The sequence below is a fragment of the Ceratotherium simum genome, chromosome 14 (assembly GCF_057802395.1).
Source record: "Ceratotherium simum simum isolate JZ-2026a chromosome 14, ASM5780239v1, whole genome shotgun sequence".
Taxonomy (NCBI): domain Eukaryota; kingdom Metazoa; phylum Chordata; class Mammalia; order Perissodactyla; family Rhinocerotidae; genus Ceratotherium; species Ceratotherium simum.
Genome location: NC_141913.1, coordinates 10604875 through 10628442, shown reverse-complemented (window position 1 = coordinate 10628442; position 23568 = coordinate 10604875). Strand labels below are relative to the sequence as shown.

General features: G+C 37.6%; 2 protein-coding genes across 8 annotated transcripts in view; one reads left to right on the top strand and one right to left on the bottom strand.

The window, feature by feature from the left end:
* The window catches only part of LOC147915259 (uncharacterized), a 108725-nt gene extending 106150 nt beyond the window's left edge, over positions 1 to 2575 (bottom strand). For 4 of the 5 annotated variants that reach the window (XM_087439022.1, XM_087439025.1, XM_087439023.1 and 1 more), the window contains exon 1: positions 2403 to 2575. In XM_087439022.1, the coding sequence (XP_087295148.1) occupies positions 2403 to 2505 (103 nt within the window). In that variant the 5' untranslated portion in view covers positions 2506 to 2575. Of the gene's footprint in view, positions 1 to 2024; positions 2170 to 2402 lie in introns of those variants that run through there. The other variant, XR_015554252.1, reaches the window with a different exon arrangement.
* The window catches only part of THOC1 (THO complex subunit 1), a 54825-nt gene continuing 33389 nt past the window's right edge, over positions 2133 to 23568 (top strand). For all 3 annotated transcript variants that reach the window (XM_087439018.1, XM_004421033.3, XM_087439019.1), the window contains exons 1-9: positions 2133 to 2235; positions 4340 to 4413; positions 4508 to 4568; positions 5802 to 5868; positions 9498 to 9616; positions 10073 to 10121; positions 10871 to 10966; positions 17947 to 18029; positions 20456 to 20529. In XM_087439018.1, the coding sequence (XP_087295144.1) occupies positions 2182 to 2235; positions 4340 to 4413; positions 4508 to 4568; positions 5802 to 5868; positions 9498 to 9616; positions 10073 to 10121; positions 10871 to 10966; positions 17947 to 18029; positions 20456 to 20529 (677 nt within the window). In that variant the 5' untranslated portion in view covers positions 2133 to 2181. The remainder of the gene's footprint in view (positions 2236 to 4339; positions 4414 to 4507; positions 4569 to 5801; positions 5869 to 9497; positions 9617 to 10072; positions 10122 to 10870; positions 10967 to 17946; positions 18030 to 20455; positions 20530 to 23568) is intronic.

Genomic DNA, 23568 nt, shown 5'->3' with positions numbered 1-23568 from the left:
AATCTAAATATAATCTTATCTTGAGGTCTCAAATCATACTGATGTCTGTGATGTCTTAGCTCTTTTTAATCTATCTAGCATCAGATTGCTGCTTTTTAAAAATAGGTTTTATTTTTTATTGTGGTAAAATATACATAAAATTTGGCATTTTAATCATTTTAAGTGTACAGTTCTGTGGCATTAAGTACATTCACATTGTTGTGCAACAATCACCACTATCCATCTCCAGAATTTTTTCATCATCCCAAGCTGAAATCTGTACCTATTAAACAATAACTCCCCATTATCACCTGGTGATTGCTGCTTTTTTCCTACTATTTCTTTATCTGGTATTGCTTCACTTGGTAGCAGCAAAATAGCTCATTTTCTCCTCCCCCCAAAATATACTGCTGCTGTAACTTAGTAGGAACCATAAAAGCCATTTTTAACCCACAACATTCTTTGGCCTCAAACATTAATACAATCTGGTTCCAACTTGACTTTTCAGCACTATTTCTGTTCAGAACCCAAGGTTAAAGTCAAAATAAACAGCTGTCTTTCACTGTGTTTCCTCCCTTCCACACCTCGGCTCATACCATTCTCCCCATTTGGAATGTCTTTCCTATTTACCTCTTCCCACTCTTACCTATGCCTATTGGAATCCAAGGTCCAGCTCATATTCTATTATCTCCATAAAGGCTCCTTGACTACCTCATACAGTAGTGATCTCTCTCTCCTTTGATCTCCTACAGCAGTTATTACCCAAATTACTCACGATAGAAATTGTATACTGTAGTTGTTTCTTTTATGCCAACCAGAGCTCCTCAAAACAGGACTTAAAGTATATTATTTTGTTCAATCATTTGTTCATATATTTATTATTCATTCAACAAACACTGTCCACTGTGTATAAAATGGCCAACAAATGTTTGCTGAATAAACAAAAATTCTAAGTCACTGGGCTTTGATGGATGAGTCAATCAACTCCAGCTCTTCTTATGTTTGGGTTTTTGTAAAAAATAATCTTATATACCTCCCAGGTCTTAATTATGCTCCAGGTAGCTAATAATCATCTGTAACATAATAATAATCCTATTACACTAGCTACCTATTAAATCAGCTAATATCAGTTTATTTTGCCTCTTTGGAAATTTAAGTCATACAATCAAACCTGAATGATTCTGCAGATTCTAAAAAAGACTGCCGTGCTGTAGGTAGCCATCACTGTTATCAATCCCCACTTAGGGGCAAAACTAGGCAAAAGTATCTTTTTGTTAGCTTCCTGTATTCTCGTTGGATGTCAACGAGGGGAACAATGTAAAGCGCACCTAGCTTTCTTCATTTGTACACGTGGAAGGGAATAAGAGCTGGCAGGAAGTTCCTCGCATTTGGGTCAGTGCTTCTTTCCCCACAGCACAATGCCAACTGAGAAAGTTACTGACAGTTGGCTTCTCATAACCAAGCCTCTCCAGTGAGAGGAGACAAACGAGGAAACTGCTGAGGAGACAGCGTTTTAAAACGGGTGCCTCTACCTGGACGCGGCGCCCACCCACTTTCCAATCAGAGCCGAGTATGGCATTCCTCCTCGGTCTTGATCGTTCAGTAGAGACCTCCACGTGCCACCAAAGTTAACTGATTCCAAGATATTAACAATAAGTTATATTGCTTTACAAGCCCACTTGCCTTCATTGTTTCATTCGCGCTTCTCAACAGCCCTGTGATACAGGCATTATTTCTATGTCACAGAAGAGGGAACTGCTCCTGAGCCACAGAGCCGGCCACCGCCAACACCTGCCCAGATAACCCGCCTGCCTTGGATTCTCGGGCAGAGGTTACCTTCCCGCGCGGCGCACTGAGCCGTAACTAGCCGCCACCCTCCCGGCTTCCCCAAACCAGGAAAACCACCGCCGGTGCGCGTCCCGGCTTAGGGCCCGCCCGGCAGCGCAGAGCTTACAGGACGAGGCCGCCCAAATGCCGTCACCCCAAGGGTACACCACAAACCCGGACTAGGCTCTGCGCGGCTGATTCAGGCTTCCAACGCCCACCTGACTCGGTCCCCACAGAGTCTCCGGACTGGCAGCGGGCCCGCCCCTTGGCTCACACGCCGCTCTAGCCGTGCACCGAGCCGGCAATCTCGTTGCTCTCGGCTTGACGTCATCAGCGGGCGCCACAGCGCGGTGGCGGGCCAGCGCAGCCGGGAAGATGTCTCCGACGCCGCAGCTCTTCAGTTTGCCCGAAGCGCGGACGCGGTTTACGGTGAGCGGAAGGCAGGAGGGGGCAGGCCTAACCCAGGGCTACTCTTTGCCCTCGTCTCTCTGAAATTACTCGAATTTTGCCCTGGGATACAGTGAGGACCGAGGCGTGTACGCTGCGGCGTGGGCTCCCGGCCCCGTCAGGGGCTGGAGGTGGGAAAGACGCATTACCTGCCTCTTTCGCCAGTCCTTTGCTGTCCGCCTCCGCTCTCCCGCCAGCGGGCCCCGGGACCCTGATGTCTGGGCGTCTTGGAGCCCTGCGTGGAGGGCTCATCCGCAGACTACCTCCGGTGCGGGCCAGCTCCTCGTCAGTGCTCGCTTAGCGGGGCAGGTGTCTCCGGAACTGGAAGGGGAGCTACGCGGGGCGGGGGGGTGTGCGGAGAGGCGGGCGTGGTTTCAGCCCAGAGAACCGGCTCCTGCCCTGCCTCCTAAGCTGCCAGGTGGTTTTTCCGTCTGTCTGTTCCCTACACTTGTAACTCTCAGTATCTCGCTCCTAAGAGATCGATGAGGAGATCCTAAGTGAGAAGAGGCAAACAGATCAGCTTGGGAAAGGTTGCCAGATGTTATTTTATTCTTACGCTTTGGGGAAAAGCAGTTGGAGCTTTGGGAAACACTTTACAGAGCGTTTTCATGTTGGCTTATTTAACTCTTAGAATAGGAGTGTGAAGTAGGTAAGTTTTATTATCCGTTGTATATGAGAGAAAAACTAAGACACTGCCCCCTCCCAAAGTTAAATGATTTACTTCACTGATTTTTCTGACTTCAGACCCAGTATTCTTTTTATATTGCCCATGATAGCCCCAAGCATGAAGAACTCTGTTCAAAATTGTTTGACTGTATTTGTCTTTAGTATTTGTGCCAATATTTCAAGTCATGAAACTACTCATTATGCTTAACTATGCTCATGTAGTTGTAGTCATGCCCGAATGAAAATTCTGTGAAAGAAAATTGATTCTTTGTAGTCAGTAGTTTTCTTGTGTTCAGGTATTATTTTTTTCATACAGTGTGGTGTTTGTTTTTTACCAAATTATATCTTGTTTATGTTATCAGAATCGTTTTCCTTCTGTGCATTTTGCTGTAATCCCTGGTGCTCTGAAGTTCTGCTAAGAGTAACTTGAGGAATCTCCAAGATCACATTAGTCCTGGAAGGGACCATTTAATTGGAGATCATCTAGTCCATTGTTTCTCAAGTTTCCGTGTGTAGTGGGATCACCTAGAGATAAATTGTTAAATGTAGATTCTGGTTCAGTAAGTCTAGAATAGGGCCCGAGATTCTGTATCTCTAACAAGTTCAGAGGTGATGCCACTGCTGTTGTAAGGATCTACAACATCCCTCTTAGTTAACTGGAGAGGAAAATGAAGCACAAAGAGATAAAACGATAGGCCCGAGATTACACAGCCTATTTACAGTATAAATCTAACTCCTTTGAGGCAATAAGATGACTTTGCAGGTGTATGTGAATTTTCACAGAATGAATGACTTTGCAATATTCTTGTCTTTCAATTATGACTACTTTAAGACAGTCAGCAGGGACTGTGCTGAGCAAGCTACCTAAAGGAGGTAGGACTTGAGATGGGTCTTGAAGAATGGATAGAATTTGGACGAGCAGGTGGAAAGAACAACATGAATGTATGAATACCCTTGAGTGAGCTTGATAGAAACTGATGAAAAAACAGCTAGACCTTAGTGGAAATTATGTTAGGGCGTACTGGGAAATAAGATTAGATAAAGTGAGTGGGATAATATTATCAAGGACCTTGAGAGTGAGCTATGAAGCTTCAAAACCAAAACCTGTAAATAGAGAGCCATTTAGAGGTTTTTAAAAAAAAAAAAGCAGAATACTCTCATGAATGTGATATTTAAAGAGATGGTAGGAGGGAACACCTGGAATAAGAAAGTCTAGCTAGGAAGCTCTTGACAGGTTTAAAGTGATGAGAGTCTGTATCAGTAAGTGGCGTTTGAATAAGAATTACTGATAGAATGATTGGTAGGTAATTTTTCCCAGGTAAAAATATTTTTTAGTTAGACATACTATTGATAAGTGATATGGTTTTCAGTAAATAATAAGCAAAATCTTTCCACTTATTTCCTATTTTTATTTTTCTAGAAGTCTACCAGAGAGGCCCTGAACAACAAAAATATCAAGCCATTGTTGAATACCTTCAGCCAGTTACCTGGCAGGTACGGCATTGACATCCATGAAATATGCTTGCCTGGATCTTTGTACTTACCTTGAGCTGTTTAAAAAATGCAAGTGTCTTTTGTTTTTTAATAGTGAAAATGAAAAAAAATGTACCCTTGACCAAGCTTTCAGAGGTGTTCTAGAAGAAGAAATTGTAAGTATGCTTATCCTTTATTAAAATTTTGTTGGCAAATTAATAAACTAGTTTTTAATAAAGCAGTTTTTTTAATTGCTTTTATTTTTAGAATGGATATTTAAACATTACTTTTTTTAGAGTGAGCTTGCTACTTTGTGAAAGCTGACTTGATAATAGTACAGGAATTATGTAATAATTAAGGGATTCAACAGCACAGGTGCAATGTAAAGGTTTGGTTTAATAAATGAAGAAAGCCCTCTGCAGTGAATATAAGAAAAGTTGACATGAGGTCTTACTTAGCAAGAACTAGAAGTTGAAGGTGAGCCCTCTCACATTGCTCTATCAACATCCTGTAGTGGCATGAAAGGCCTAGCCTAAGGATGTTCAGCATGGGAGCTGGGATTCATGTGCTCATTGTCTTCTGGCATCCTCCTCATTAGTTTGCATACAAAAATAACTACAGCCTATCCAACTTCAGTAGAGAATTTAATCTAAACATGAGCAGTCTGAATTTATTTACCATTAGTGGGGCACTCAAATGAAAGGAAAAGTCTCAGCAGTTTATTCTTGGTTAAGCAAAGGCTGGGTCCCGAGAAGCTAGATCCTTTTCTAACAGCCATAATACAGTGTCCCTTTCTTTCAGACAATTCTGGATCAAAAGTCATTCTTCCTCCTCTTCAGACATAACTACCTGTTGTGAGCCATTGGGCAACTTACTTTGCTTTTCTGAGCTCAATTTCATTTGTAAGACGGGCAATACCATTCTTTCAGGGTTGTTGTATAAAACAACACTTAATGAACACTCAATAAATGCTGGTTTTTATGATGTTATAGAACCTAAGCACTACCTCCCTTCTATTAAAACCCTCCCTCAGACATGCTGATGCCCCAGTGCAATTAATTCCCCTGGCCCTGCCTTCGCCCATGCCATTGATTGAGTTATGAACCTTAGCACTTCTGTAGTTGATTAGCTTACAGCCTAAATCATGCTAACGTAAACATTTTCCTAAGACTGTTGGATTTTAAGTGAGTCTCCTGCTTATTGTTTACTTGATATACTTCAACAGTTAGTGACTCTGTTACCATTCATTTTTGTATTTTCATCTTAGAAAGTAATTTTATCTTCTATAAGAGACATTTTTATCCCATATTTGTAATAATCAATTTAATGTCAGAGGGTATGTTTTTATTGTTATCAGATTAGTCTGAACTCTGGCCCCTAAATTAAGTTGTTTTCTCCTCTGTTGGTAGATAAATCATTCGTCATGTGAAAATGTTTTAGCTATTATTTCTCTTGCTATTGGGGGAGTAACTGAAGGTAAGTATGGTTTTCTTTTTTTAAAGTAATTTTGGACATGACATGCTTTATTTAAAACTTAGCTGATTTTGTTTCTCCCCATATCTCCCCACCTAACTTTGTTCATTCTTCAAATTCTGCCTACCACCTTTGCTAAGAAGTTGTCCCAATGAAATTAGCTCACACTTATTTTTCATCTTTATTATGCAGCACACATTTTGGCACTTCCTTTGATCTCCAGTTGTTTTGTTCATTCAGCAAATATTTATTGAGCATCTACTGTGTGCCTGGTACTGAGCTAGGATTTGGAGATTCGTTGGTAAATAAAACATATTCCTTGCCCGTAAGGAACCTAGTGACTAAAGGAGGAAACAGATGTGTAACTGTCCTACTGTGGTATAATTACTGTGGTTGAAATGACTTTCTAAACTTCAGAATCTAAAGGAATCAGGAAGGTCTTAGAAAGGAAGCTGTAACACAAGAGCTGAGATGTGAGGGATGATGAATTTGTCAGGCAGAAACAGAAGGGAATAGCTATGGAAAGGCCAAGTTCAGCATGGCTAAAGAACTGCATGGAGCAGAGGGGTGAGAGAATAATGAGAATGGTGAGGAAAGAAGCAGGAGGAGTAGGTTAGGGTCATTTGTAAAGGGCTTTGTGTGCTGTGCTAAAGAGTAGCTATGGAGGAAAAGTTGGATTAGGAGAGACTGCTGGCAGGAAAACTAGGTAGGAGACTTAAAATCGGGCAGGGGCAGTGGGCAGTAGTTTCAAGAGACTTTAAAAAAGGCATATAGTAAGTACACGGTGCCTAACATATTGGAGGAGCTCATTAAATATTTGCAGAAAGAAGTAATGAAAAAATAGTTCATCAGTACTCTTTAAGCAGTTTGGTTAAAATACTCATTTGATTAATTCAGATAATTTATGTGAAAAGTGCCTTTAATCTGTAAAGCATTAATCACATATTTATTATTTTGATACTTATTCCTACAAAAACTGGAACTTGAAAGTTAAAAGTGTTCTTTCAGTGTAGCAGCAAGCTATTTTGTGAACTTAAGCATAGTTCATAAATTCTGACTTTATGTGTTTTATATGAGATGCTTATTCATTCATTCATTCATTAAGCATATTTAAATGAGTTCCACAATGGAGTGTTCTTTGGCCAGTTTGTCAGTTTTCGGTATCTGCTTAGTTCATGGATTACCTTGATGTGTTACTCTTATAGACAGATAATGTTTTTAAGGCTTGAAGTTGTACAAAGTCTATATTTAGAACTTTTACTTTCTCTGAGAAAGATGAGAACTTACGAACCTAAACCATAATTAAAAGCTTAAATGCTTTTTTATTTTAATTTAACGAGGAAAACTCTTCTTGAGAGAGATTATTATTGTATTATTTATTTATGTGCCATGTTTTCAAATGGTCCAAAAATATGTTTTGTTAAATTCAACTCGGCAGATATTTATTGAGCTTCTATTCAATGTCAGACACTTTACTGGTTAAAACATACAAAAATACCTACCATTAAAAAGCTCATAGTCTATTACATAAAAAAGATAAACAGGCTATAAGTGCTATAATTATGTACAGTGTGCTTCAGAAACATAGATGAGGTGGCCTCATCAGTGTACCGTGTGATAGAGAGGAGGAAGACTAGGCAGAAAGAAGCGTTGTAAACAAAACCATGGAAGTTTGAACTTAGCGAGGTGTTTGGGAACTGAGGAAGCGGGGTATCTGTGGCCAAGGTTAAAGTGAAGCAAAGAGGGCAGTTGCAGAGGCTGGGACACGGGTTGTGCAAGTTCTAGGGGATCGTGCTATAACACAGCTCATCAGAATCACCAGTGAATCTCTATTTTTAAATGAGATTGCCAGGCCCTAGCTTAGTTTTACTGAATCAGAATCTTTGGGAGTGGGATCTAGGTAACTTTGTTAAGTTCTATAGTTGTTAAATGTGGGTTAACTTATGCCAAACTGTACTGCAACTAAGGGCAGAGAATATGCCTCTCAAATCGCTTGGATATACAGGGCAGATGGTATCACAGAATCTAAGTGTTAAGGAACTTTAGAGGTCATCTAGTCCAGTCTCATCTCTGGCCTATCATGCTCCCCTCTGTAACGTCACTGGCAGGTGGTCATCCAGCCTCTGTGCCCGTTGATGGAGCTCGCTGTTTGATTTCTGTTAGATAGTTTTGATTATCAGGTTTTCCTTGTATTGTGTTGAAATCTGGTACCTTATGCTACCCTCTGGTTCTAGGCAGTATCCCTCACATCACGTTCCAGATGTGATCTTACCAATGCAGAGTAGAGTTGGAAATATTATTTCTTTCTTCTAAACATACTATATTAAATGCAGAGTTTCGGGCTTACAATACCCCCTAGATATTTTTTTACATACTATGCATAAGTGGCTACTTTTCTTAAACACTTAACAAGTGTTAGCAAGTATTACCTTAAAATAGAAGGAAGAATGAGCCGGGAAATAAAGTATTTTTAGCTAGTCTAAATGACCTTTTCTTTAAAAAAATCTTTAATTTATTGCTTTATTTAATAACATTGAATTTAGAAATAAACAACTTTTTACTTTACTGTTCTTTCCCCTGAAACAATACTGTTATTTTAAATGTTTAATAATAGTTGAAATCAGTATCAAACCTTTTTGTTTTCTTATTTGAAGATAATCTTTTCAAATCACATTTAGCAACATCATAGAACATTTAGAAATGAGGAAAAGGGAAAATACTAGTCATAATTCTTTAAACTACCACTCATTTTGGTAAATGTTTTTAGTTTCTGTAATCTTTTAAAAATTTTTACTGTTGTAACCATAATATACATACAGTTTTGAATCCTGCCTTTTTCACTTAACATAATATCATAAGCATTTTCCAAGTTGTTATAGTCATCATAACCACGGCTTTTAATTGGCTGCATCATATTCTTAGTGATACTGAAAGCAGACTATGGAGCCAGACTGCCTGGGTTCATATCCCAGCTCTACCACTTACTGGCTGTGTGATCTTGGGCAAGATAACTTCTCTGTGTCTCAGTTGTCCCATCCTCTGAACTGGAGGTAATGTTATCTACCTCATAGGCTTATAAGGATTAAATGTGTTAGTATATGTAAAGCACTTAGTGTGCCTGACATAGTAAATGCTCTAAAAGTGTTATCAAGAATTATCATCATCATTATTGAGTGCATATACCAAAAATTACACAAATATGTCCCGTTTGAGGACTTTTTGGTTGCTTCCATTTCTTGTCTTTTAAAACATTGTTAGGGGCCAGCCCAGTGGCGTAGTGGTTGGGTTTGCGCGCTCTGCTTTGGCAGCCCAGGGTTCAGGGGTTTGGATCCTGGCCACGGACCTATGCGCTGCTCATCAAGCCATGCTGTGGCAGGCGTCTCACATATAAAGTAGAGGAAGATGGGCACGGATGTTAGCCCAGGGCCAGTCTTCCTCAGCAAAAAGAGGAGGCTTGGCAATAGATGTTAGCTTAGGGCTAATCTTCCTCACAAAAAACAAAACAAAACAAAACAAAAACATTGTTAGGAGCAACAAAGTGTACCTTTAAAATATTGTTCAGAATTGTTTTGCTTGGGCTCGTTTACTCTGCAATTTTTAAACTTTTAAATTGAGTTGTGCTCCACTTGCAGGTATTTGTACTGCATCTACACCTTTTGTATTGTTGGGAGATGTTTTGGATTGTCTTCCTTTGGATCAGTGTGACACAATATTCACTTTTGTGGAAAAAAATGTTGCTACTTGGAAATCAGTAAGTGCCTTAGTTTGGTTTTCTTTTTCTGCCAGCATGTTTCTATAGATCCAGAGTCCTCTAAGAGTAGATTTTTTTGCTTATATTTCTAATATTGCTGATTGCCAAAAAGTTTGTCCTTAAAAATTAATATATGTTCTGCTCTCTTGGGGGAGCCATGTAAGAGTCACATATGGAGAAGAAGTTGAAGTACAAAATTGGACTAAGTGGTAATAACTAACTTGAAAATGCACACTTTTACATGTTTAAAACAGTTACTTAATATCACGTTTTATCTTATATATCTAAAAATATTTTTATTTCATTGAAAATGCTATTTGCTTGAAAAAAGTGAAAGTGGCGTAGTAGATTCTCAGTGCATGATAGTGTTCTTTAATATTTTACTTCCTGTGACTTATTATTGAAGGATGTGTAAGAGCTTCTGAAGAACAGTGATAATTTCTGTCTTAATTTCAGAATACATTCTATTCTGCTGGCAAAAATTATTTACTACGTATGTGCAATGGTAAGTAATTCAATGGTAAATGATTGAGTTTTAAAATGTATATGTGGCCAGGAAAAGAGGTAGTTGAATTAAACACAAGTGATAAAAATTTTTTTTTTTTTTTTTTGATGAGGAAGATCAGCCCTGAGCTAACATCCATGCTAATCCTCCTCTTTTTGTTGAGGAATAGCGGCTCTGAGCTAACGTCTATTGCCAATCCTCTTCCTTTTTTTTTCCCCCCAAAGCCCCAGTAGATAGTTGTATGTCATAGTTGCACATCCTTCTAGTTGCTATACGTGGGACGCGGCCTCAGCATGGCCGGAGAAGCGGTGCGTCGGTGCGCGCCCGGGATCCGAACCCGGGCTGCCAGTAGCAGAGCGGACACACTTAACCGCCAAGCCACAGGGCTGGCCCCGATAAAAATTTTTAAATAGATTAATATCTTCATTTTTAAATAACAATCTGATTTATTAAAACTAATCATTCACTTGAAATTAAGCTATTCCTCTTCTGAGTGTAAACTTAATGAAAACCAAAAAAAATTTTGATAAAGCTCATCTTGCCCATGCTGAATTTTTTTTTTTTTTTTTGGTGCTTTTTTGTATGTTTTTGATTTGTAGTGCTTTTCTGTGGCAACAGTGTCTACCCCCATTTTGCGAACTACTGCTTTAGGAAAATACTCTCGACAAACTGGTGAAGAAACTTGGGTATGACTGTAATAAACATAGAATGATCTCTTCTGTGTAACCTTCATTTCCATATACTGTTAGATCTCCTAAGAAGATTATCAAAATCCCAGAACACAGTCTTCTGTGGACGAATTCAACTCTTTTTGGCCAGGCTTTTCCCTTTATCTGAGAAGTCAGGTAAGTTTTATACATGAAACAAATGCTTTGCAGGAAAATCTTTTCCAATTTTTAATGGATTAGACTCCGCCATGATAACAAGAAAATGGTTCTAAAAATTTGAAAGATAGCATAGAAAATTGTCACTTTATTTTCTTTTACTTGTAAATAGTTATACTGGTCTTAGTGTATAATACAGGTAACCCTTAAATAAAGTCACTGATTTTTTTCTTTAAGTTCAGAGCTTACTAATAATGATGTGCAGTTGAATCACACTGAAATATGTAGATATGAACCATCATGTTTTCATTTTATTTCATAATGTATGCTTATTTTTCTGCTTCCATTTTCTCCCTCACAGTACTGTTTAGCCATATTTTACTTCCTTTCGTTTCTTTTACCATTTTTTACTGTGAGATATAACACTCATATAGAAAAGTGCATAAAGTTAAATGTATAGTATACTAATTGTGAAGCAAATACTTGTGTAACCACTGTCCGGGTCCAGAAATGGAACATTGCTCATCCTCTAGAGCCCTCCACAATCTATTCAATATGCCACATATTTTAATATCTCTTTGCTTCAGTCTTTCCTTCCTTAATATCAGTCTAATATACTACCTACTTCATATGTTGTAAGGAGTAAATGAATTAAAATATGTGAAGCGCTTACGACAGTGCTTGCATGTGGTAAGACCTGTAGTATATGTTACCAGTGGTTTTTATGTGCTTTCTTTTTATCATGCTAGATCTATGTTGTGTTTGTTTTTTCCTACCTATTTAATGTGGTCAGAATTTAGATTTACCAGGGTATTTACCACTTGTGTTTCTGACCTTCTATCTGTGATCATTTTCCCCTTTAGACTTTTCTTTAGTGCAGATCTGTGTATTGTCTGAAAATCTTTATTTCATTATTCTTGAAGAATGATTTCAGTAGATATAAGATTCTAGGTTGGCACTAGATATAGAATATCATTTTTTAGGAGATATCATTCCTTTGCCTTCTGTCTCCCATTGTTCTGTAAACAAGTCAAATGTCAGTCTAACTCCTTTGAAGACAATCTAGATTTTTTTTCTCTATTCACTCTTAAGAGTTTCTTTTTGTTGTTGTTTTCAGTTTTGCTATGATGTATCGAAGCATAGATTTCTCTTTATTTATCATGCTCAGATTTGTGAGCATCTTGCACCTGTGGATTAGTGTCCTTAATCCAGTTTGTAAAAAATTTAGCCATTATCTCTGCAAATATTGTGTATGCCTCTTTCTCTTCTTCTCTTTCTGGAACTCTAATAAACATCCTTCTATCTCACTATATCCTCTGTCTCTTATACTTTCTATACTTTCATCTCTTTGTCTCTCTCCATCACGTTCTGAATAATTTCTTCAGATGTGTTTTCTGATTCACTACTTCTCTCTTCAGCTATGAATAATCTGCTGCTAAATGAGTTCTTAATTTCAGTTATTGTATTTTTCATTTCTAGTTCTCTTTTAAGTCTGCCATGTCACTTTTTGGTTTCTTATTCCTTGCTGATATTTTCAAACTTGTTTTTTAACCAGGGTGAGCATTTTTATTTTTATATTCTGTGTCTGATAATTTCAGTACCTTAAGTTTCCATGAGTCTATCTCTAGTGTCTGCTTCTACTATTTCTCACTCATGATGTCTTATCTTTCTGTGTCTGGTTAGTGTTGGATGTTATATTTGAGAAGATATTTGAGGGAAAAATTTCAAGGCCTAGGAAAGACTGTTCTCCAGATAGTTTTCATTACTTCTGCCAGGCACCTTTAGAAGGGGTTACCACTAGTCCAGGATTACTTTAATCCAGCCCAGCTCAAAGCCTGTGATTCCTTAGATCATCAAGAAGACTTGGCACTGGACTGAAGTTTAGTTCATCCTTACCTGAGGATGTAGCCCTATGAGTTCTCAGCCTTGAAGATGGTTGGAGTCTGATTTAGATTCCCTACCTTCTTTGGGCTCAGAGATTTACTTTTATCATTCTAGCTTCAGGAAGTTGCTAAAAGAGTAGCTCAGTTTTGCAACTGCTTCCTCCTGTTTGGCAGATGTCCTCAAGACAAAAGTTGCTTTGAGTGCTGATGATGCATTGCTTATTTTTCTTGCCTTGTGGATTTTTGCCATATATTCCTTACTATCTTGTCAGCTATTTACCATTTTTATGAAAACCATTTTTCTATTTCATTGCCCAGAACAATGCTATGAATGTGGTTTGTGCTCTTTTAATATTTATGGAATTCATGTAATTTATGCAAGTTTTTAGTTATCCTTAGTGGGAGGGTTAATCTGAATTAATTAATTAGCTAATTAATTAGCCTTCCATTACCAGAAACTCACCTTTTTTTATTACTTTTTTTTGAACAGCTTTATTGAGATATGAATTCACATACTGTACAATTCACCATGTAAAGTGTATAAATCATTGTTTTTCAGTGTATTCACAGGGTTGTGCAACCATCACTACAGTCTAATTTTAGAACATTTTTCCTTCTAGAAGGAATCCCCTACCCATTTACTGTCACTCCCCACTTACCTCCATCCTTACCCTCTCCCTCAAACCCTAAACAACCATTAATGTACTTATTGGTCTCTATAGATTTTCCTATTGTGGACATTTAAAAAATGGAGTAATAAAATATTTGGTCTTTTGTGACTGGCTCTTTTTAATTTCACATAGTATTTTCAGGGTTCATCTGTGTTGTGGCATGTATCAGTAGGTCATTCTTTTTAATGGCCAAATAATATTCTCTAGATAGATATACTACATTTTGTTTATCCATTCATCAGTTGATGGACATTTGGGTTGTTTCTACTTTTTGGCTATTATGAATAATGCTGCTGTGAATATTTGTGTACAAGTTTTTGTATGGATGTATGTTTTCATTTCTCTTGAGCATCTACCTAGAGTGGAATTGCTGGGTCATATGGTAGCTCTGTTTTAATTTCTCCTGGGTCTATATCTAAGAGTAGAATTACTAGGTCATATGGTAACTCTGTATTTAAATTCTTGAGGAACTACCAAACTCTTTTTCAAAAGAGGCTGCACCATTTTACAGTCCTATCATTGACACACATAGGTTCCAATTCTCCACATCCTCGTTAACACTTATTATTGTCTGTCTTTTTTATTATAGCCATCCTAGTGGGTGTAAAGTGGTATCTTACTGTGGTTTTGATTTGCATTTTCCTAATGACTAAAGATTTTAAGCATCTTTTCATGTGCTTACTAGTCATTTGTATGTCTTCCTTAAAGAAATGTCAATTCATATTCTTTGCACATTTTTAAAATTGAGTTGTCTTTTTTATTAAATAGTTGTATGAGTTCTTTTTATATTCTAGATAACTAAACTTTTATCAGATATATAATTTGCAAATGTTTTCTCTCATTCTGCAGATTGCCTTTTCACTTTCTTGATAGTATCATTTGCAGCACAAAAGTTTTAAATTTTGATGAAGTTTAATGTATTTCTTTCTTTTGTTGCTTTTGCTCTTGGTGCTAGTTCTAAGAAACCATTGCCTAACCCAAGGTCACAAATATACTCTTTTTTTCTAAGAGTTTTAGCTCTTACGTTTAGGTCTGTGATCCATTTTGGGTTAATTTTTGTATATGGTGTGACGTAGGGGTCCAATTTCATTCTTTTATACGTGGATACCCAGTTGTCCCAGCACCATTAGTTGAAAAAACTATTCTTTCCCCCATTGAATTGGCATCTCACCTTCTTTATGCCTTCAAAATACCAACATCAATTGAACTTTAGGGCCTTTGCACTGACTCTTTCCTCTGTCTGTAATCCTTTTGTTGTTATTGTCACATTATTGATTTTTGCTATCACTCAATCTCAGTTTAAATTTCACTTCCTCAGTGAGGCTCTCTTTGAGCACCTAATCTAAACCTGTCACCAGTCACCCATTATCATCACCTAATTTCAAATCTCTTCTTAGCATTTAACACCATCTGGCATTTTCAGTGTGTTTGTGTTGTTCACCTCTGTATTCTCTGTGCCTAAACAGTGCCAAACACCTAGTCACCATTTAAATGTGTGATGAGTGAATACCCTATCTCTTCGTAAAATGAAGTGAAGTATGCCCCCTCATAAGTACTAATTTGTGATTTCTTTTTCTGGAATTTACAGAAGACATAAGAACAAGGTTTCAATTCCCAGCCATTCTTTTTTCCTTCCTGGTTATCTCCAGCCTCCACTCTCATCATTTTTTTTTAAACATTTTAGACCTCTTTTTCTTTTTTTTTTTTTTTTTAAGATTTTATTTATTTTATTTTTTCCCCCCAAAGCCCCAGTGGATAGTTGTATGTCGTAGCTGCACATCCTTCTAGTTGCTGTATGTGGGACTCGGCCTCAGGATGAACGGAGAAGTGGTGCCTCGATGCGCACCCGGGATCCGAACCCGGGCCACCAGCATCGCAGCGCGCGCACTTAACCACCAAGCCACAGGGCCGGCCCAGACCTCTTTTTCAATGTGCTGCATTTCTAAACTGACAAGACGTAGAGAAACCACTTTTTCTTTCTCTTAGTAACTAGTTGAAAGACTAACAATATATTGCTAAAAGTAGCTTTAATCCATATATATCTTTTAGTCAATTATATTTTTAATGGTATTTTTTAAATTATAAAAGTAACACAACCTTATTTCAGAAAATTTGCAAAGTGAAGGCAAAAAACTATTCATAATCAATGCTACCACCCTAACATAAGCTAGGTTGACATTTTGGGATGTTTTCTTGTAGTATTTTATCTTTTTTTTTTTTTTTTTGACATTTATAGATGCTTGAGATTCACTAGGGTACGTCCCCAGACCTTCAGAAAGCCATTTTAGCATGTAATTTACCCTTTAAATGTAGTGATGCATGACTAAAATTTTTAACTTAATGAGAATTATGGTATGTGCTATATTGGGTAATAAATAGAGAATAGACAAAAGGTATTTTAAGTAAACAATGCTGAATGGTCAGCCAGGTTCATTCACCAGCTTAATGACTTGATCTAGCATGCTAGCTTTTTTTTTTAACTTTTTGTTTTGAAATAACTTTTTTTTGTGTGTGTGTGAGGAAGATCAGCCCTGAGCTAACATCCATGCCAATCCTCCTCTTTTTGCTGAGGAAGACCAGCTCTGAGCTAACATCTATCGCCAGTCCTCCTCCTTTCTTTTCCCCAAAGCCCCAGTAGATAGTTGTATGTCATAGTTGCACATCCTTATAGTTTCTGTATGTGGGACACGGCCTCAGCATGACCGGACAAGCGGTGCATCGGTGCACGCCCGGGATCCAAACCCGGGCTGCCAGTAGCGGAGCACGCGCACTTAACCACTAAGCCACGGGGCCAGCCCTGAAATAACTTTAGACTTAAAGAAGAGTTGCCACCAAAGGATAGAGGGTACCTGAATAACCTTCACCTACTGCTAACCTCTTGCATAACTATGGTACAGTTATCAAAACTAATAAATAAACATTGGTACAAGACTGTTAACTACAGACTTTATTTGGATTTTACCAGTTTTATCACTACTTTCTTTTTTCTGTTTAAGGATCCAATCCAGGATCTCATGTTGCGTTTAGTTGTCATGTCACTTTAATCTCCCCAGTCAGTAACAGTTCCTCAATCTTTGCTTATTTTTTTCATGATCTTGACACTTTTGAAGAGTACTAGTCAGATATTTTGTAGAATGCCCTTCAATTTAGGTTTGTCTAGTGGTTTTTCATAATTAGATTAAGGTTATGGATTTTGGGGAAGAAGACCACAGAGGTGATATGCCCTTCTCAGTGCATCATTTCAACATGGTGTTGATATGTCTTATTATGGGTGGTGTTATCTTTGATCACTGGGTTAAGATATTAACCTTCATCACCATATTTCTCTTCTGCAAAGTTACTACTCTTCCCTTTGTAATTAATAAATATTTGGAAGGAGATACTTTGAGGCTATGCAAATACTCTTTTTCTCCTTAGACCTTTGTCCACTGATTTTAGTAGTATTCCTCAGTGGATTTTGCCTACAGTGATTATTATTAGGTTGTCTTGGTGGTGATTTTCTATTTCTCTCATTCCTTCTACATTTATTAATTGAGATTCTCCTGTAAGAGTTGTCTTTTCTCCTTTACTTATTAATTCACTCTTCTATTTCATTATGAACTCACGGATATTTAGTTCATTCTCTGGGTTATAATCCCATAGTATCATTATTTATTTTGTTGCTCAAATTGTTCTCTTTTGCCCATTGGGAGCTCTTTCAAGTTCCCAGGTTCATCTTGTATTTTCCTGGCCCAGCCCTGGAATCACCCACTTCTCCAAAGAGCCTGATTCATTTTATTTAAGAGTGGTATTTAGAAGCCAAAATCTGGGCCCTAGGGACTGGGCCCTAGCGCTACTGGAGTATCACTGCTTCTAGGCCCTCTCAATGGACAAAACCAAGAAAGATATGTATGTATACTAACCCATGTATACTTGCACATCTATATTTATTTCTGTATCTATCTCTATATATTTTTTTAAATGACCAACAACAAAAACCATGAGATCATACTGATATTTCTGTGTCTAATTCAGCACCAATAGGCCTGCTTATTTATAACTTCTTTTCTGACATTGAAAAACTTGGCTCTCTCATTAACTACAATATATTTTCTATAAATATTGCTATATACTCTTTTTGATTAATACCATTTTTATTTGTACTTTAGCAAAATTATAAATTACTATATATTGCATTCTGTAAAATTGTTTTTGAGTATTCATGAATAATAAGGATCAACCATATTTGTTATAATACGTGTAGAATTCTGTGTACTCTAAAGGCACCTTTAAGAAAGGATTTTTAGAAAAGATTTGAAAATCAAGTGTGGTATTATTTCTGGCTTGATCTGCTTAATTATGGATTTATCACTTTATGTGTTTTGGTTATATGACAGCAAAGTTATATTCTTAATTTAAGTTTAGGCATTTGGTGGATTTGCTTTGAAAATCTTTTTTTTTTCAATAGGTCTTAACTTGCAGAGTCAGTTTAATCTGGAAAATGTCACTGTTTTCAATACCAATGAACAGGAAAGCACCTTGGGTCAGAAGGTGAGGCTGATATGAAATCTAACAGAACATCTTTATAAGTTTGTTATTGAGATAACTCATATGAATGGGTCTTTTTAAGTCATCAAAAATTTTAAAACCTTTATTTCCAGTTTATAGAAATAATATGTATTCTGTGTGAAAAATACAAGCAAAATAAAAATATTTAAAATAGAAAGTACAGCTACCCCACAATCCAGGGCTCCAGAGATAGCCACTCTTACCATTCTCTGTCTATCGTTTCAGGACTTTTTGTGTATATGTAGTTTTATTCCAAAAATAAAGTCATACAATACATACTTTTCTCAAACTCACTTGCTTCTTTTAACAGTATAAAATGGATGCATTTCTGCATCAGTACATTTAGATCTGTCTCAGTGTTTTAATGACTCATGATAAGTCTTTAGGTGTATCACAATCCCCTGTCAGTGGTCATTTAGATAACCTCTAATAGTGAAAAATTGTTAACAGCTTTAACACTGAATAGTGTTGTGTTTATCATTGTTAAATTATGCAAGTGTCTCCTTAGAATAAATTCTAATAAGTGAAATTGCTGTGTCAAAATATATGCATATATCAAATTTTGATACCTATTGCCCAGTCACTTCTCAAAAAGATTATACCCATTTATTTATACTACATCTGGTGGCACATAGAGAATGCCTGCCCATTTTCCCACAGCCTCATACCAACACTGGGAATTATCAGTTTTTAAAAATCTTTGCTTAATTGATATATACTTGAAAAGTAAGTCTTCTTTGTTTTAACTTAGATTTCCTTGGTTATTAATGAAATCAAGGAACTTATTGTATGTTTATTAGAATTTATTTTTCTTCTGTGCTGATTAGAAGCAATGAGGAAAAGAATTGCCTATTCATGCCATTTGCCCAATTTACTGTTGAAATGTCTTTTTCTTATTGATGTGTAGAAACTCATTATATAGACGGTTATTAACTCATTACCTACCGTATGTTGATATATTTTTTCTCAGTTTATAGTTTTTCTTGTAACTTAATTTACAGTGCCTTTGCTGTATAGAATTTTTAAATTTGGGTATAATATTAGCATTTGTTGATCTTTTGTTTTATTGTTTCTGGCCTTATACCATACTAAAGGCTTCCACTCCACAAGATTATATAATTCCCTTTGTTTTCTTCTGGTGCTTTTATGATTTTAATTTTTCTTTTAAATCTTTAACCCAGCAGGAATGTTGGAGTTTGAGATAAGTTGAGTTATAATTTTATTTTTTTCCAAATGGCCAGGCAGTTATTTCAGAACCATTTGGTAAATAATCCATCATTTTCCCATTGATTTTTAAAAGAACATCAGGGGCCGGCCCCGTGGCGTAGCGGTTAAGTGCATGCGCTCCGCTGCTGGTGGCCTGGGTTCGGATCCTGGGCGCGCACCGATGCACTGCTTGTCAGGCCATGCTGTGGCGGCATCCCACATAAAGTGGAGGAAGATGGGCACGGATGTTAGCTCAGGGCCAGTCTTCCTCAGCAAAAAGAGGAGGATTGGCATGGATTAGCTCAGGGCTAATCTTCCTCACACAAAAAAAAAAGTTTATAAAAGGACATCAGCTATAATCTACCCTATTTTTAGAGACTATTTATGATATATCTTGAAGACAGTCCAGAGTTTTCAAGTTTCTAACATTCAGAACCTACTCTTCATTTAGTAACAAGTTATAAAATTTAATAAATAATTAATTAGATGTAACTAATATCTCACTGTAAATTAATCAGACTACTTTATGTAATTTATTCCTTAAAATGTAATCATTATCAATTTGGAAATGATTCTGACTTTGCTTAAGATTTTTCAAAATCTTGTCTTTCACATACATATATATGTATATATGTAGGTACTGCTTGGACTATTCCATGTAAACTTGTTACTTTGAATTTTTCAATATAGAACTGGATACTCGGCATATCCTAAGGAGGTCCCAGATAATAAGTGTTCTCTGTGGAGGTGGGGAAGGCTCTCCATGGTCAAATTAAAGTTGGGGACAAAAACTACTTAAATTCACTTTAAGCGTTATTTACTGCAGTTCTTAGAGTCCTTAATATACTAAAGATCTTCTCAATTCTCTAAAAGGTCATTGTATATATTTCCTAAATGTGTTTTGGCATGGACCCTTTATGCCCAGGGAGAATATACTGACCGTGTTTGGAGAAATACCAGTTTAAAACTTTCCACTAGGTCTCCATGACTATCTTATATCATTGTCATACTGCTCTTGAATTCTTGTATCCATGTCACATAGAATTCCCATTGCCTTAAAGATTAACTATAGGTCTAGACAGTTACTGTGACTAGACTTCTGTAGTAATGGTTTTCTAGAAGTATGTGAATGACATTGTTCCAGCATTTACCTTCTGCCTGACAACTGCTTCATGACAGGCTGTCCATTTTTTTAAATTTAGCACACTGAGGATAGAGAAGAAGGAATGGATGTAGAAGAAGGAGAAATGGGAGATGATGAAGCTCCAACAACTTGGTGAGTTTTTAGAAGTTCAAATTTCTTGATTTACAAAGATAGGTACTTAATGACTTATCAAGTACTAGAGTGAGAATGTAGACAAGGAGGAAGGAAATCATCTTATCCATTTATTTTATTTGTAACTTTCATGTATGTTACTTAAAATTATAAATTCTAAATCATTAATGGGCTGTATCCATTGGTTTCTAAATTACATTCAGACAGTTTGTTTACATAGCCTACTTTGTATATATTTCTAACATTTGAAAAGCCACCCACAGGCAACCTAGGTGCTCCTCCCCTTCTTTCTTCTGCTTAACTTTGTGGACTCAGTGCCTATGGGTATTGGGCTGACTTTTAAATGAAGTGGGAGGGATATGAAACTTCCTTTCTCTCTTCTCTCCTCCTGTCCGCTCCTGTCACTGTTTCTGTCTCATCTTCTATGACCCTTCTATTCTTTCCAAATAATTTCTTCCTGGTCCTGGTTAGAAGCAATGAGGAAGAGAAAAGGGCAGGTGTGAAGGAAAACTTTCATTAGCACTCTTCCAAGTGTCTCAGGTGACAAAAGTTATTATCCCTCAGTTGCAATTGAAAGAATTTCCAGAAGATCAAAAAGAGGTTCCTATATCCACACAGAGAGATGTATTCCTGATATCCCAAATTTCAAATTCAAACACATATCCCCAAAGAAACATTCAAAGTAGTGTGGCTCCAGGCTTAATTCCAATATTTCCTAGTCACATAACCTTGAGCAAACTACTTAACCTCCCTGCAACTCAGTTTTTAGAGTCTTTAAAGTGTAGTAATGCCACCTACCTGCTGCAGTTGTTGAGAGGAATAAATTAGATGCTAATTGGAAATGGTCTCTTAAGGCACTTGGTAGTTATCATCACTGTAGTTGTTGATGTTATATAGAGTGATGTATGGAAAGTGCTGAGAACAGGGCCTATTCAGTGTCGAGTTAGCTATTATTATCAGCTGTGGTTTTTTATTATTTCTAGAGACCTGTTTGTTCATGTGCATTATAGATAAAGTAGACTTTTGGGGTCTGGCCAGGGCAACATAAGGGCACTGGGCCAAGGTATTAGGCTCTAAGTTAACAGGTCACCTGAGATGTAAACAGAGCCCCAAAGACAAACTCTACCCAATGTACTTTTTTCTAGTTAAACTCTGCCTAAGTCTCTGTAGACAATTCAGCCTCATTGGTTATGTTCATAAACTAGTCACAGCTGCAGGAAAATCACTTAAACAGGACTCAGCACTCAGCTGCCTCTCAGTCTGTCACAATCACTGTTTTGTTTTTTTTTGTTTTTTTTTGTGAGGAAGATCAACCCTGAGCTAACATCCCTGCTAATCCTCCTCTTTTTGCTGAGGAAGACCGGCTCTGAGCTAACGTCTGTTGCCAATCCTCCTCCTCCCTGCGCCCCCTCAAAGCCCCAGTAGATAGTTGTATATCATAGCTGCACATCCTTCTAGTTGCTGTATGTGGGACGCGGCCTCAGCATGGCCAGAGAAGCGGTGCGTCAGTGCGCACCAGGGATCTGTACCCAGGCCGCCAGTAGCGGAGCACGCGCACTTAACCCCAAAGCCATGGGGCCGGCCCCACAATCACTGTTTTTTGAATGGAGGAAGAAATTGTATGAGGAATTACTTTGTGACCAGCTATCTCACTAGACTGTCTTAAGCACTGTAATTTACAAAGAAGAACACATTACTCATGTATTATCTACAAAATGAAGTCCATTTCAGATTTGGCTCTAATACACCAATAAAAATTTTTGTATTAAAAAAAAACATTCCAGTGGGCTGAGCCCTGTGGTGTACGGTTAAGTTCACACGCTCCACTTCGGCAGCCCGAGGTTGGCAGGTTCAGATCCCAGCCGTGGGTCGAGGCATTGCTCATTAAGCCACACTGTGGCGGCGTCCCATATAAAGTAGAGGAAGATGGGCACAGATGTTAGCCCAGGGCCAGTCTTCCTCAGCTAAAAAAAAAAAAAATTCCACTGTATAAAGTCCTATAAAATCATCAGCTCAGCATTTAAAAAATTTCGTTTTACAGAGTATCTTGGTTAAAATAGTTAGAAAACGTTCTATTGTAGATAGAAACTCTCACCCTAACTTGTTATTGTTTGCATAAACAGTAAGTAGTTACATTTGCTTTGTGTGGATGAATAAAAACCTAAAAGTATCTGTGGAATGGTGAAGGTAGAAGGCAAATTGCAGTGGGTTGAAACATGAAAGGAAGGGGAGGAAGTAGTAACATTGAATGTAGACAACTCTTTCAAGAAGTTTAGCCATGAAGGAGGCGAGAGAGGGACAGCATGTGGCAGAGGGGGATAGAACATGAAGGGAGAGGATTTTTTAAAAAATATATGTCTCCACCATAAAAGTTTCCTAGCAGTAATATATTACTACTTCTTTAAAATTTATTCTGTGAGGGCCGGCCTGGTGGCTTAGCAGCTAAGTGCGAGCGCTCCGCTACTGGTGGCCCGGGTTCGGATCCCGGGCGCGCACCGACGCACCACTTCTCCGGCCATGCTGAGGCCACGTCCCACATACAGCAACTAGAAGGATATGCAGCTATGACATACAACTATCTACTGGGGCTTTGGGGCAAAAAAAAGGAGGAGGATTGGCAATAGATGTTAGCTCAGAGCCGGTCTTCCTCAGCAAAAAGAGGAGGATTAGCATGGATGTTAGCTCAGGGCTGATCTTCCTCACAAAAAAAAAAAAAATGTATTCTGTGAGGCATCTCAGACACATACCAGGCCAACTAAAGATAAAAGGAGAGAGATTAGAAGCTTTTACAGGTAGGAGATGATAATTAGCAACTTGGAATAGATTGTTATATCAAACATTAAATGAAACGTGAGCTTCCTGGCAACTGAGACGAAATGGGACCTATAATGGTTCCATAATTCTCATTCTCTGATTAGATGTAGCCTTCCATTTTTCTTAAGAGACAGACTTTCCTAGTACTACATTTCAAGAGATATTTACTATATTCTTATGTGTGGTAACTGAGTAACATTGTGTGTATGTATATAATCTTATGTA